Source organism: Aspergillus stella-maris (genome assembly GCF_047715825.1).
Source record: "Aspergillus stella-maris strain CBS 113639 unplaced genomic scaffold BDV14scaffold_59, whole genome shotgun sequence".
NCBI lineage: Eukaryota > Fungi > Ascomycota > Eurotiomycetes > Eurotiales > Aspergillaceae > Aspergillus > Aspergillus stella-maris.
In genome coordinates, this window is record NW_027396853.1 from 94,077 (window position 1) to 106,707 (window position 12,631).

The 12,631-nt window shown below is 52.1% G+C and overlaps 3 protein-coding genes across 3 annotated transcripts; 2 read left to right on the forward strand and 1 right to left on the reverse strand.

The window, feature by feature from the left end:
• Positions 1–3,058, forward strand: BDV14DRAFT_179691 (uncharacterized protein). The gene is made up of 2 exons (XM_073769797.1): positions 1–2,342; positions 2,397–3,058. The coding sequence occupies exons 1-2, from the start codon at positions 656–658 to the stop codon at positions 2,594–2,596; spliced, it is 1,887 nt and encodes a 628-aa protein (XP_073624769.1). The 5' UTR covers positions 1–655; the 3' UTR covers positions 2,597–3,058.
• Positions 3,059–3,205: 147 nt separating this feature from the next.
• On the forward strand, positions 3,206–4,127 carry BDV14DRAFT_115103 (uncharacterized protein). Its single transcript, XM_073765758.1, has 2 exons — positions 3,206–4,012; positions 4,100–4,127. Exon 1 carries the CDS (start codon positions 3,426–3,428, stop codon positions 3,906–3,908), a length of 483 nt encoding a protein of 160 aa, XP_073624770.1. The 5' UTR covers positions 3,206–3,425; the 3' UTR covers positions 3,909–4,012; positions 4,100–4,127.
• A 4,065-nt stretch (positions 4,128–8,192) lies between these two features.
• Positions 8,193–8,615, reverse strand: BDV14DRAFT_203411 (uncharacterized protein; the record flags this gene model as incomplete). The annotated part of the gene is made up of 2 exons (XM_073774279.1): positions 8,193–8,272; positions 8,339–8,615. 2 exons carry the CDS (start codon positions 8,613–8,615, stop codon positions 8,193–8,195), a joined length of 357 nt encoding a protein of 118 aa, XP_073624771.1.
• Between the last annotated feature and the right edge of the window lie 4,016 nt (positions 8,616–12,631).

Genomic DNA, 12,631 nt, shown 5'->3' on the forward strand with positions numbered 1-12,631 from the left:
CTCTACTTCCAGCACAGATTCTACAGAGTACGCTGCCGGTCTCAGACGAGTCAAACAATAATCTACTTGCCGCCGTCAAGTTTCAACTCACCGTCAGGTCGAAACAAATCCAGGACGTTGATTCGCCCGCCTTTGCCCATCTGGCGGCCCAGTTGGAGCTTCTGGTGGACTCGAGGCCTCGGGCGCTCTTTCGTCACCGCCCACTCTGCCCATGATCCATCCCGCCCTCCTCAGGCCATCGTCATCGTCATCAATCCCCTTCCTCCTCATCCCCGAGCTCTGTCCGTCTTGTTTTTCATTCCCTCATTGGGTCCCTTGAAACAAAACTACCCGCCTTCCATTGCTTTTCGAGAATCCGGATTCTCCTGCCGTTGTCTCAGAGTCAGGCGTCGTGGTCCACCCTGCACCAGTGTCAGATCCCCACATTCGGTGGCTTCGGCTTCAGGCTGCTTTTTCACCAAGCCCTACTGCCCCTTCATTGCTTTTTCACTCCTCCCAATTATCTGTGCAGTGTCAAAGCTTCTTTTGCTCTTATCTCTATAAGAATTTCCCAAGACTCAATTTTTCATCCTTCAATTTTTACCCCTGCGTATACTTTCAGTCCTCGACAGACAGATAAGCATTGTCATTGCCGCCCTGTTTGCGAGATTTGAAAATGGGCTCCGCTGCGCGTTACCGACCCATATCCCCGGGTACCGCTCACATGATTGATCCCTTGAGAGCTTCAACGGGCACCGTGCAACTCAGCTCTTCCTACGACCCTTATGACCCTGCCTCTGGCCGCCCGGCCTACGCAGGGTATCGTTCTGACGTGCCCTACTCGCCTTCATATGATTCTCATTATACGGTTGCTCCACGGCTCGAGGCGCATCCGGTTTCCAAGCAGACCTACCGCGATCATGGAAAGCCCACAAAGTTGAGAACCGAGTACGCGATTCGGCCCAGGCAACGAAGCAGCACCGCATCTGCTGCAGACTCGTATGACAGACTTCAGATCCCCTCAATCTCTCCCATTTCACGAACCTCGCCCGTGATCTTGTCCGACCATGGTCGAGCTCCAAGCCCTCTTACCGACCGGGACGGTTACCTCATGCCTGCCTCTTCAAAGCACCATCGCCAGCATCGCTACTCCTCTTCCTTTGACTACTCGAGCGATACTGGGCGACATCCGACTTCTCGAAGACCCTATGGAGGATACCCGAAATACGAACACAGTAGCCGACGGCGATACCCTCAGTCGGGAGGTCTTCGAAAGGGCCAGGACATTGATGACTATGATGCCTACTCTTACACCAACCCGCGGGAGCAGTTTGAAAAGGAAGCTGCGGCCAAGTTACAATACCACCGAAGTGCGAGAAAGGAGCGCCCGTTGAGTTTGACTGGAATCGATGACCCGCATCTCATGGCACGAAAAGATCCCCGATCGTTTAGACCTCCTCCTTCACATCGGGGCTTTGACAAGTTGAACCGGGACGACTTGCGGCGGTCAACTTACGGCTACGGTAACAGCGAGCTGGATCTTGCGGGCGGACGACCGCGCTCATCAAACCGACCAGTGGCTCTACATCAGGATCACGATGAGGGTTACTCTTCGCATAGGGACGATTACGACGATACCCGCCTTGCTCATCGTGAGAACAAGCGCCCGGACAGCAACGCGCGCGGTCATGATAGTCATGGACCAAGAAACTCATCTAGCAGACTATCTCCGCCTTCGGTGTCCAGCAATGGTCTCGGAACAGCTGTTCTAGCCAGCGGATACTCCGATGACTTTAATTATGACCATTCGCCTCGCTCTGATCACCACCGATCGCGAGATATGGTACCTCGCGACCACAGTCGCTCACGGCGACGCTCGAGACGTCGCGCGGGAAGCGACTCTGATGCGTACACATCCGATGATGACCTTAAGAAGTACCGACGAGAGCCATCGGTACATCCAAAAGCGAACGGCTCGGACAGTTCAAAGGAGAACGACCACCCACACCGTCACCGCTCGCGCTCTCGCCACGACCGGTCATCAGACAAGAAAGCAGACCGGAAGAGAATCGACTCCAAGGAGCCCGACGCGCCACCCAAGGGTATCCTCAAGCCACCGCGCGACAAGTTTCCAGAGGAGCCAAATCCTGTTCGAGAAGGCGTGGCGCCACTAAAGGACGCTCATAAAGAGGGAATTCCACCTGGCGCCCGTTGGACCAAGATTGACCGTCGCCTTGTAAATCCAGCCGCGTTGGAAGCGGGCCAGGAGCGATTCGAAGAGCGACCGGACCATGTCATCGTCCTGCGGGTTTTGTCCAAGGAGGAAATCCAGGCGTACGCTGTCAAGACCCAGGAAATCAGAGGTATGTCAATTACCCGGACTTAACCTGGGAGAAATGAATACTAACAAAAACCAGACTCCAGATACCACGACTACGTCCAGGACCGCCGTCGTCAACGAGAAGAAGACCGTCGACGCGGCCGCCCGGTAGACGACTTTTCGAGCGACGACGAGGACGAAGACGATGACTCGCCCCTTGCGATCGAGGGACCAACCGAGCAGAAACAACCGCAGAGAAACTCAGGCACAAAGCCAGAAAATGCGCGGCCCGCATAGACGTGTCGTGTCGTGGAAGACTAGGAGTGGTTCATGGCCTGTGTCGTGGCGTGGCAATCAAGTGCTGAGCATGGCATGGCATGGCAGGGCATGAACTGCAGTGTGGAAGTTGTGGTTGTTTGCTATCTATTTACTTGGGGACGTTGTCATCTTTAGCATATCCGTAAGATAAGTTGTAGCAACCGAGCATCATCTACTGCAATCTACATATTTGTTGTCAGCACCGAATCCCAATGCCACTCTGTACAGTGCAGTGCCGTGCAGTATGTCCGGACACGAAACACCAATGGCGCTCCTACAGGTACCTCATTGTAAACTCGACGCAACTCAACCCGAATAGCTTCATAGCTCCAAAGGTAGACAGTAACCTCAGTAATTCAACCCCATGACCAACCCTCACTCCCATCCCATCCCTCCCATTTCACAACAATACACTACAACCCCACCAACCGGCAACCCACCGAGTACAACACCAGCAACAAAAACAACAATGAAACCTCCGCCGCAGACCTCCCAATGACCTTCCTCGGTGGTTCTCACTGCGTATCCACTACAGAAACCGGCGTTATGGAGGTTACACGGTACGACACGACGGCCAACGCCCAATTAGCCTAGATGAAAATGGGACTAGAATGGGACTGGATTGGATCGGGACTGATGGGACACTTGACATTGCCTCATTGGACATTGGTAGCTTGGTAGTTTGGTACGTTCATTGTTTACCTACGTGTTCCGTACTCGGTACAGATCGCGGAGGTAAGCTAGGGGTGTTGGAACGAAGATGAGTACGTAGGCAGGGGGTGATCTACTCTCTACTCTACAGTGTCCAATGAAAGCCGTTTCGCCCCAGGCCTTCTACCCTGGCGGGAGTGTCAATCTCGCTTCCATTCTCGGCCGGGGGGTTGCAAACGCAATGCACTGCACTGCACTGCGGTGCGGTGCGGTGCGGTGCGATGCGATGCGATGCGATGCGCCGATGGACTGCTGTGTTGTCCTGTCTTGTCAGTCCAAGGCGTTAAATCAAGGCGGGCTTGCATGTTGTAATGTCCTTTGCTCGGGGGCGAGCGAGCAGACAAAGCATGTCCATGCGATTGCTCACTCGTCATCAGCACGGGTGCAGGAGATGGAGAGAGTGTGTGTAGGTGTGTGTGAGCATCTACAATCTACCTACCGAGGGGGGACGGCACGCCTGATGCTATCTGCGCAGTCAGTGTACAATCTAGTCCAGACATTGCTGCTATGGACTAATCGAGTAAAAGAACATAGGCCTTTGTATGTGAGAAGGTCGTATTTGCCGAGCATCGATAAGTAGGGTGAAAGGAAGGCGAGGCGCAGGGTGTACTCCGTGAAACTACACGGCAGTGGAGGCGCTGACAGAACGCGTGATGTGGTTGGCGGCCCCTATCGCCCTTTAGAGTATGTCTGAGGCTTGTTTGCTTCTTCTTGTCTTCCGCGGCGGCCAGCGAGCATGAGTTATTTCTCGTCTCAATGCTGATTGCGTAGGTAGGGTCCGACTCCGATACGATGCGACGGTACTTGTGAAGATGACGGATGAGCAAACGGGGAAATGGAGGGGAGGATGGTAATCAGATGACAAATTCATGCGATGCGGTGATTTTCTCGAGGCTCTGTATGCAGGTTTAGTGTCAATGCATTATCGTTATGTCGAGGGGGTGGGAGGAGGGGGGAGGACAAGCAAAGAAGCAAGCAACCTCGATGGCGCTCGTCGCCACTTCGCAAGGTAGCCTAATACTTACGGAGTTCAGACAAATCTGGAATGTCGTGCTCTCATCGAGATTGCTGACCCTGATCGAGGAACGTCCAGTCGCTATAGACCGTTGAGCACGAGCACTATACGATAAACAGTGGTACCTCCATTTCTGTGTCCATGCATGAAGCAGTGGTTGTAGAGGCCAACTAGTATGCGCCTCGGCCTCGGCCTCGTCCACCCTCCCAACTATAACTCAACGATAAACCAGTGCGGAAGAGCAGGGAATCAGCGGGAAGACGTGCATTAGATGAAGAACAAGGGCATGGATCCCTTGGGTGGAATCCATCTGTCAGGCCCTAAGCGCCATCCCATGTTGTGCACACTCTGCAGACTGCAGAACCGAACGGCGGTACCTCCCTATGAAGTTCGGAGGTAGTGTCGAGATATGTTTTCTTTTTACATGTTTTCTTTTTAGGCCACCTGTCAGCGCGCGACTCGACGGGGCGAAATGAAAGGTGCGAAATCATAAATGAGTGTTTCTCAATCACATGCGCGCTTTTCGCGAAGATGATTGACAACGAACAAAGCTATTCTTTTCTTCTGCCGATATTGTGAGGCTATAGTAGGTCGCCACTATGGCGACTGACGAGCAGAGACCAACGAGTCACAGACCAGTCTCGCCCTCAGGTAATTTCCTGCCCTCGAACTTCGTCCCTGTGCTTCGAGTCTTCCCGATGACGAACCGCCGTGGTGGCTGGCCTAGCTTGACCCAATCAAAATGAGCGTTTAACGGCGACGATGAGGAAATCAACGAGGAGCTGCCCTAGGGAGGCCTGATTGCGTACTTGTTCGTTAGTCCATGGTATCTCGGTCGGCTCTCGGTACTCAAAAGTACAGCCCTCGCGCTTTTGACACTGGCAGTGAGGGAGGGATAATAAAATGGTAATTATCCATGTAAATCGAATACAGGCCGTGTCGATACGGGGTCCCGGTGTTCCTGCCAACTGCACAGTGGTAGGCTGAACTCTTGGAGAAAAAGAAAAGCCGCCGCGAAGCTTCGGCACAGCTCACATTTGATGTGTTTTGGTGAATGCTGGAGTATCATTGTCCTCGGAAGTGATTTCCCCCCAAAGCTTGCAGTCTGTTCGATCCAGGACCAGCCACGCGAACATACCAGATGACGGTACAGACTTTCAGGAGAGCTTCCTTGTGCCCAAAGGTCGCACTCAGTTCGGAAATGAACTGGAACCATGGGCCATTGTTGCTGAGACCTAGGCCCTCGGGGTTGCCCCGTCGCGACTCAAAAGTCGTACAAATTACGAACGCCCCATAGCTATGGATCCCATCGGACAGTTCCACTTTCGATAATGCCGATAATCATCCGCCCATAGTGCGAGTGTCAGTGCGCGGAAATTTTAGCCACCAGCGCTGCAGCGACTCGAGGCCTGAAGTCTGAACAGGGCCTAATCGGCGTTAAGATGATTATTTCGCCGCGTCTAGCACCCTTATCCTTGTAAGTTGAAGTGAGGTTAAATTGGTTGATGTCTGTTGATCCTTCCGGTCTTGACCATGCGTCGAAGTCCATTCAGACTCGAGACTCACGAGCTCGACGGCCTAGACTCATGTGTTTGTGAGAACGATCTCCATCGAGTCCATAAAATCCAGCCAGAAGGGCTGGGCCATGGGATGCAGGCGACTACACCCATACTGTAGAATGCTCCGGTGAATCTTCTCGTGGAATCGTATCTTTGTATTGCTCTCGGATGGTGGGGCCGAGCTGCCGCCCAAATGCCCGCGCGGCCGCGACTCTGCTTGCCCTATGAATGTGGGTTCAGATCACAGGTTCTCGGGCTAAAATCTGACTGAACGCCGTCACCATGTCTGTGGCGCGGCTGAAATATGGAAAATGCAGTTCTGAGGGTTTCCAGCTGAGCCTGAAACGATTAAATCAACAGGTAAAAGCAGGATGCACCGGAGGCGGAGAATTCTGGGGCGTTCAATTCCAGCTAGGCAGTAGTAGCTTCCTTAGCTTTGCGCCTCTTCCGTTGAACCCGGCCGTTGACTAGCGCTTAGGCAAAGGAAAGTATTATTCGGTGATGGTCGGCTAATCTCGTGGTGATCTGCAGTCGTGGAATGTGTCGTTTTAACCCGAGTCTCAATGATTATAACTGCCTTCCAACTCAGGTAGAGAACCCGATGTTGACCATGGAACAGACGATAGCTAGTAGTAGGCTATCCCCAGAAGCGGCTCTTTGGCCCGTGTGCGACACCATAGCTAAACATGGAGTCTACTCCAAGTCTGGCTCTGAAAGTCTGGCTCGATCCGATCAGCTGCGGAGATCCTTGCCTCTCTTCTATTTTGGTACTTCAGACTTTCGGACCTTGGCAGGCGGATAGTCCAGTATCAGAAACCGGCATTGAGCGGTTGGACGAGCATTATGGCATTGTGCCTTGACTCGTGACAAAGCCCGATAAAACCAACGAAATTCCTGTTGCAAGCCGATGATTTCAAGCAACAATACCAACCACCATGGCTTAGCGGCAGAGGCAACGATGCCAGACCACAAATCAGTCGGGTGGCTCCCTCCTTAGTGTAGACTATACAGGATGTAGAAATTGCCTAGAGCAAGAAGTTGGCGCAGCAATGGCAACAAGCATTATGGTTGTCCAATTGGATGGGCCCAGGAGAAAATGGAAAGTCAACGTTGGCTGATGTTCTTAAAGATTGGCTGTTGATGGTGATCTCGGATCAAGCTGCAGCCAATAACGACGAGTTACTCGCCCTTCGCCTCAAGCACAAGTCAGGTCCGGTGCTGCCTGTCTACTTCGCAGGAGGACTCGAGTGCTCCACCTTCTTATCTTTGTCCCTGACGCCATAATCGATATAGTGTAAAGTAGACAGTCCGAACGGAACCACATTATTGTGGATTCAAGTCGCAAGCGAAGAGAGATGTCGTCCTTTTCACATCAGTTGCCAAGAGGCCAAGAGGATTAAGACTTGTGGCCATGACTTGTTTACGGAGAAGAGCTAGATACTCAGATGGAGAATCGGACCATTGCAGAGATGTATGATAGAGAGCTGATTCGAAATAAACTCCGTTGAGTGATGAGGACTCTTGTCAGTCGCTAGCGTGATGCCCATAGGGCCTTGTGCATCAGAAAACTATCAGACCCACAACTAATATCGTGAGCCCATTGGTAAAGGCTAGAATGGCGCCTCGCGAAATTCCTCGGTCGTCTTGAGAAGGTCATTCGAGGCAGGGCCGTGGACAGATGTGCTCCGGTCGGACGATGCAGGTCATCAAGACGTTGCGCCACAATCCCTTTCACACTGAGTTTCGTTCTTGTTGAATGTCGTGGCTCGAAGGATGATCGAGAGCTCGGTTTAGAGCGTGCGTGCGAGTAGTATCTCAGTATGACGCCCTTCGAGAGCTTCGGATACTGGGGGTGGATCCCTTCTGCGGGGCATCACATCGAGTGTAGTTAACGGAGCAAAATGACTGGCTGTCGTCTGGTGATATGCCGAATGCAGTATAGAGGATTTGACGCCAACGGGATCTTGAGGGCTCGGCGGAATTTCTTCACATTAATAATGGCTGTTATGATGATCGAAAGCGTGTAATAATCAGGAGCATTAATGACTATTGCAGAGCATCTACTCTGATTGTGAGCTCTCGCCTTGTCCTCTAGAGCTTGGAATCCACAAGTTCGCATTGGAAGAAAAGTGAGAGCCCACAAGCACTTGGCCGCATCCAAGGAACGGTTGAGATGGTGCGCAAGCTTAAAGGGCGATCTGGCTCGACCCATGTCGGCCCAGCGCAACGTGTATGGAGAGATCTACCTCCAAGGATTGCTTTGACGGGTTCGACCAGGGTCGACCGTGTCTCAGGCCGTCAAACGAAGACTTCGAGAACGGGTCTCGGAAGCGCAGCTGATGCATGCAATCCCCCAGTCGCCGATCAGCTCTGAAACACGTTAGTGCCAGGCTAGCAAAGTTAAAAGGTACAAAGACAAAAGAACAAAGAGCAAACGTTCCGTCTCCATGCGTGTCTGTGTCAACTTTGCCCCTTCGAGACGGAGGCGTTGACCGGCGTTCAACGGTTCAACCTCAGCCGCCAGCGGGGTGTTGGACCGTAACAGAAATGCCAGTGCCGCTTCTCCGTGTCGTTCCGATTTTTCCGAGGCGGATGCGGATATTGATGTGCAAGAGTTGCATCCAAGGCTGGACTGAATGGACAAAATGATTCCGTTGTCGCCTCCATAGTCGCCTCCCCGCCGTTCGTTAGGAAGAGTTCGCTCGATCTTCATTCTATCCTGGCGAATCAGGACAATTCTAGCTTAGCCTACAAGAATGACCCCGGTGAGTATTGTCTCACGGTCCGCAGCTGCAGGAGATGTATCGAATCAGCGTAGTCGCGATCAAAGCTGTCAACCGCACGGACAGAATGTTCCTTTTCAGGGTGAAGGGGTCTTTCTCCGATGGGACTGACGGGTAAACAAGGCTTGTCGTTTGACTTAAGCAGTGGAAGGTCCAGTCTAGGACAGAGGTACTCCGTACATAGATCTGAAAGGTCGCACCTGCCTGGATGAGCTTTCTGACGCCTCCGAGGATACATCTTTTTTCCCAAGGCATGTACTCCGCGGCCTGAACAGTAGTAGTGAACGACTTGAGTACGTTCTGTTAGTACGTCTACTGTACGACGCCGCGGCTCCTCTGTGACTGGCCCTTGGTCTATGTAATCTTCGAGTGTCATAATCCGGGTTGAAATAATGTCCTCGCTGGTAGGTCCTAGAGCTCATGACCGCTGAATAGATTGGTCCAAGCTCGAAGCTCGCCCCTCGAGGTTGAGATTTGAGAACCAAGAAGCCTCGGCAAGCACTAGACTTGGTCAACCTCATACCACCATTTGAAAAGCAGTGGCCACAGATGCAGTGTCTCATCTGCGCGACCGTTTTTCAAAGTCGCTTAATGCTTCCTTGATAAGAGCAACATAGAGCTGCACCAACGGGGTGGTGGGCGAGTCAAAAACTTGACAGTTGACTCCCTGCATCAGATCATAGTGTTGTCCCAACCCCATCGCTCTCGCGCGCGACCAGGCTGACGCTAGACGCAGCTTTGGAAACTGAGGAGCGCCGATTACGACAGCCCGCTAGGTCACTTTTGGAAATCATTCAAAGCGGGTGCCAAGGCCTCGGTGGGCGGCTTGAACGTCGTCACCGAGCAGTAGTCCCGCTCGCCAGCCACTATACTCAGGTCCTATCAACGAGAGCCTCGATTGAGTGCAACTCTACGGAGTGTGTTTGGATGTATGTCTCGAACCGTCGAACGCCTGCTGATGGAGTGAGGTTACCTTACCTCCTCTTCCTGATGATGATACTCGATGACATCCAACCAACGCAGGCCGGGATCTGCAAGCAGGAAGCTCAGTGTTGCACAAATTTGCCTGTCATTCACAGTTTTCGAAGGGGAAAATGCAATTTGTTGCCGTTGCGCACGGAAGAAATCGAAGTTCCCACGTACTGATAGGCTCTCGGGCAAGTTATTGTACAGGGTATGCCTTGCTTTTCGATCCTGTTTCACATGGAACGCACGAGGACATCCTGATCCTGGGAAGGGAGAGGTCCAGCGATGGTGATTTTGTCACTGCGTGGCTGGAGGAATCTTATCGTTGACCCACTTCACTTGGTGGTAGTAGTAGAAGTTTAGAACGCCAGAAGGGCTCAAAGAGCGATGCTTTATCGACACTCGAGACCTCATGCCAAGAGTCACTAAAAAATGGCTCTCTACATTATAGGCGCTGATTGAATGGATAAAATATGCGGAGCTGATGATGAGGCCCGACAGGCTAATGTTGGCTGCGCGGAAGTTGAAGCAGTAAGCCCGCATCCGTTAGCCCATGCGCGCCACCGATTAGTCGATATAGTGGTAAATTTTGAGTGAGTCAGGTCTCGGTAGAAGGGCTACATACCAGAGCCGGTGCTCTGTAAGGAGCCCAAGGGGTTCGGGTGACGGAGAGGACTTTGCTCAGTCAGTCGCTGAACGAAGGGAAGGAAATCCCCGGGAAGCAGCAGGAGCAGAAGGAAAAGCCAGATGGCGGTCTGCATGTCCGAGTTCCAACAGCGTTACACAGTTCATTTCGCGATGGACAGGTTTTGGCTGCGCTTCCTTCTTGATCTTTCTTGTCCCTATTTTGTGCCTCTCTCATCATGATTCAAGGATCGAGCTATTCCCAGCCCAAAGCGTGCGGGATCGTCCTGATGCCGGGGACCGTTAGAGCGTTTCGAGTTAATTCCAAGATGTGGCCAAGGGGGGATGGGCAGAATGGCGACGGGGGAGGGTGGCATCGTCATCTCATTCGCACCAATTGCTGATTCGAGGGACCTGGCACTCGATGGAGCTGGCATTCTGGGCCTGTGCAGTGGACGCTGTGATTTGGCAGCGGGCTTCGGGAGGAGTGGGTTTGGCGTCTGGGCCGGTGGGAACAAGGCTGACGGACAGCAAGTCAGATCGGCTGATTCCCGTACGGCGCTGTGACAAGATCGAGGAGAGTCTGGTTATTTTGCGGATTGACTTTGAGCTAACAGCGGGCAGCAGAAGGCAGACTGGCAGGAGAAGAAAGGTCGAGAAAAGTGGAAAAAGAAAAAGCTATGGGGGGATTGAAGTGATGGGCGACGGATGACGTTACAGCCGAGTACGAAGATTACACTGCTGTTCTCACTGAATCTCTGTTTTATTACAGGATGAGAACACCAGTCTCTTCTTGTTCTTGTTCCACTTCATCCTCTTCTCCTTCTTCTTCTTCTTCTTCTTCTTCATCCTCGGGGCCGGGATAACGCTCGTGAGAACGTAACACTAGTGGCCGGTACCTGACTGTTGACCTCGCCTATGCAAGGTCATCCCCGTCTAAAGGTAAAAGGCAGATGGGTGGATCCAACGAGGTCTTTGACAGTGATAGTGGATGTCAACAGCCTCAAGAGTGGATGTCAGGTGTCAGTGCTGCTGTCCAAAGGGTAAAGAATTATGATTATTATCATCATCATGTATACTAGTCTTCGGCACACTGCCTCTGGTGAGCAGTTAGCAGTTACCTAGCTGCATGCCTGCCGCGCATACTACCCTGTATTATTATTCTTAGAAATCCGTTTTGATTAGTTACAAGTTAGTGGTTTAGTTCGTCCGTCTTGTGGCCGATAATATCAGCATTTCCTCGACATAAACTACTAAGTAGATATCTGGTCTCCAGCGTCTCGACTCGAAACGAACCCACTAGCTAAAGTACACACAAAGTACCCCGGCTTTGCTGCCAGTCTCGACTTCTTTCGACTTCTCTCCCTCCTCTCTCCTCTCCAAGTGTTCTGTCATTTAAGATCGCTCGCGGCTCCATTTCTTTGTCTTGACCTGCGGCTGGCTTTCTTCTTCTTTTCTTTTTCTTCCTTTAATCTCTCTCTGCAGTCAGCAATCTTAGCCCTTTCACACGCCCGTCCTGTTCGAGAAAGAGCAGGTGTCCAACAACAGCATACGCGCCTGTCGTGCGCTTACTGGCAGTCAGTCGCAGGTTGGTCTTGTCTTGACTCTTCAACATCTTCAGCCGTTCTCGATGCAGATTGCAGACTGCAAATCATGGCTGAGTAGCTGTCACATTCGCGTCGTTCTCCTGCGTCCTGCATCATTAACCCTGGTCAATATTACACCACCTTCCCGCTAGTAACAAGCTCATCTTGATATCCCCACCACTCGCTGAATCTCTGGTCTGTCGTCTTGACTGGTCTGTGGTCGCTGGTCACTACTGGCTCTACCTCTGCCCTTCCAACACCACTGCCCATTCTGGTTTTTTTATTTTTTTGTCCCTTTTTTATTTTTCTCTTTTATTTTTTTTGTGTCCTCTTGTTTTCTCTCCGTGGATCGTGCCTTTACCCTTTGAGGCAAGGCTGCCTCTGCCACCACGATGGGTCTCCGGCGCAGCTAAATAACGACCCTGGACCCTCCACACACTCGCAGCGCACCGTTTAACAAGGCCCATCCATCTTCACTACTTCCTCTCCCCCAGTCGTTGCTGTCTGTCCTGTCCTGTCCAGTCCACCAGTCCAGGGCCGCTACCGACTTGGCCACTGCTATTTGCTCTCTACTCTTTTCCCCAAGCTCCAACTGCTTTCAACCTTGTCTTCCTGTGTTATTCTTCTTCCATTCTTCCTTGCCTCCTGCTCAGGGAATCTTGTCCCCAGTCTTGCTGAGTTTTATTCCTTATACAGTTCGCATGGAATGAGCCTCCCGAGACGACGAGATCCTCGAATCCTTCGAGATACGCGGCCGATTGAGGTCAGTC

What these genes read in the sequence shown, in the direction of transcription:
- BDV14DRAFT_179691 (XM_073769797.1), top strand. Translation starts at nt 656, where the DNA reads ATGGGCTCCGCTGCGCGTTACCGACCCATATCCCCGGGTACCGCTCAC. An exon ending in CAAGACCCAGGAAATCAGAG is followed by an intron (nt 2,343 to 2,396) that starts GTATGTCAATTA and finishes AACAAAAACCAG; the next exon opens with ACTCCAGATACCACGACTAC.
- BDV14DRAFT_115103 (XM_073765758.1), top strand. Translation starts at nt 3,426, where the DNA reads ATGAAAGCCGTTTCGCCCCAGGCCTTCTACCCTGGCGGGAGTGTCAAT.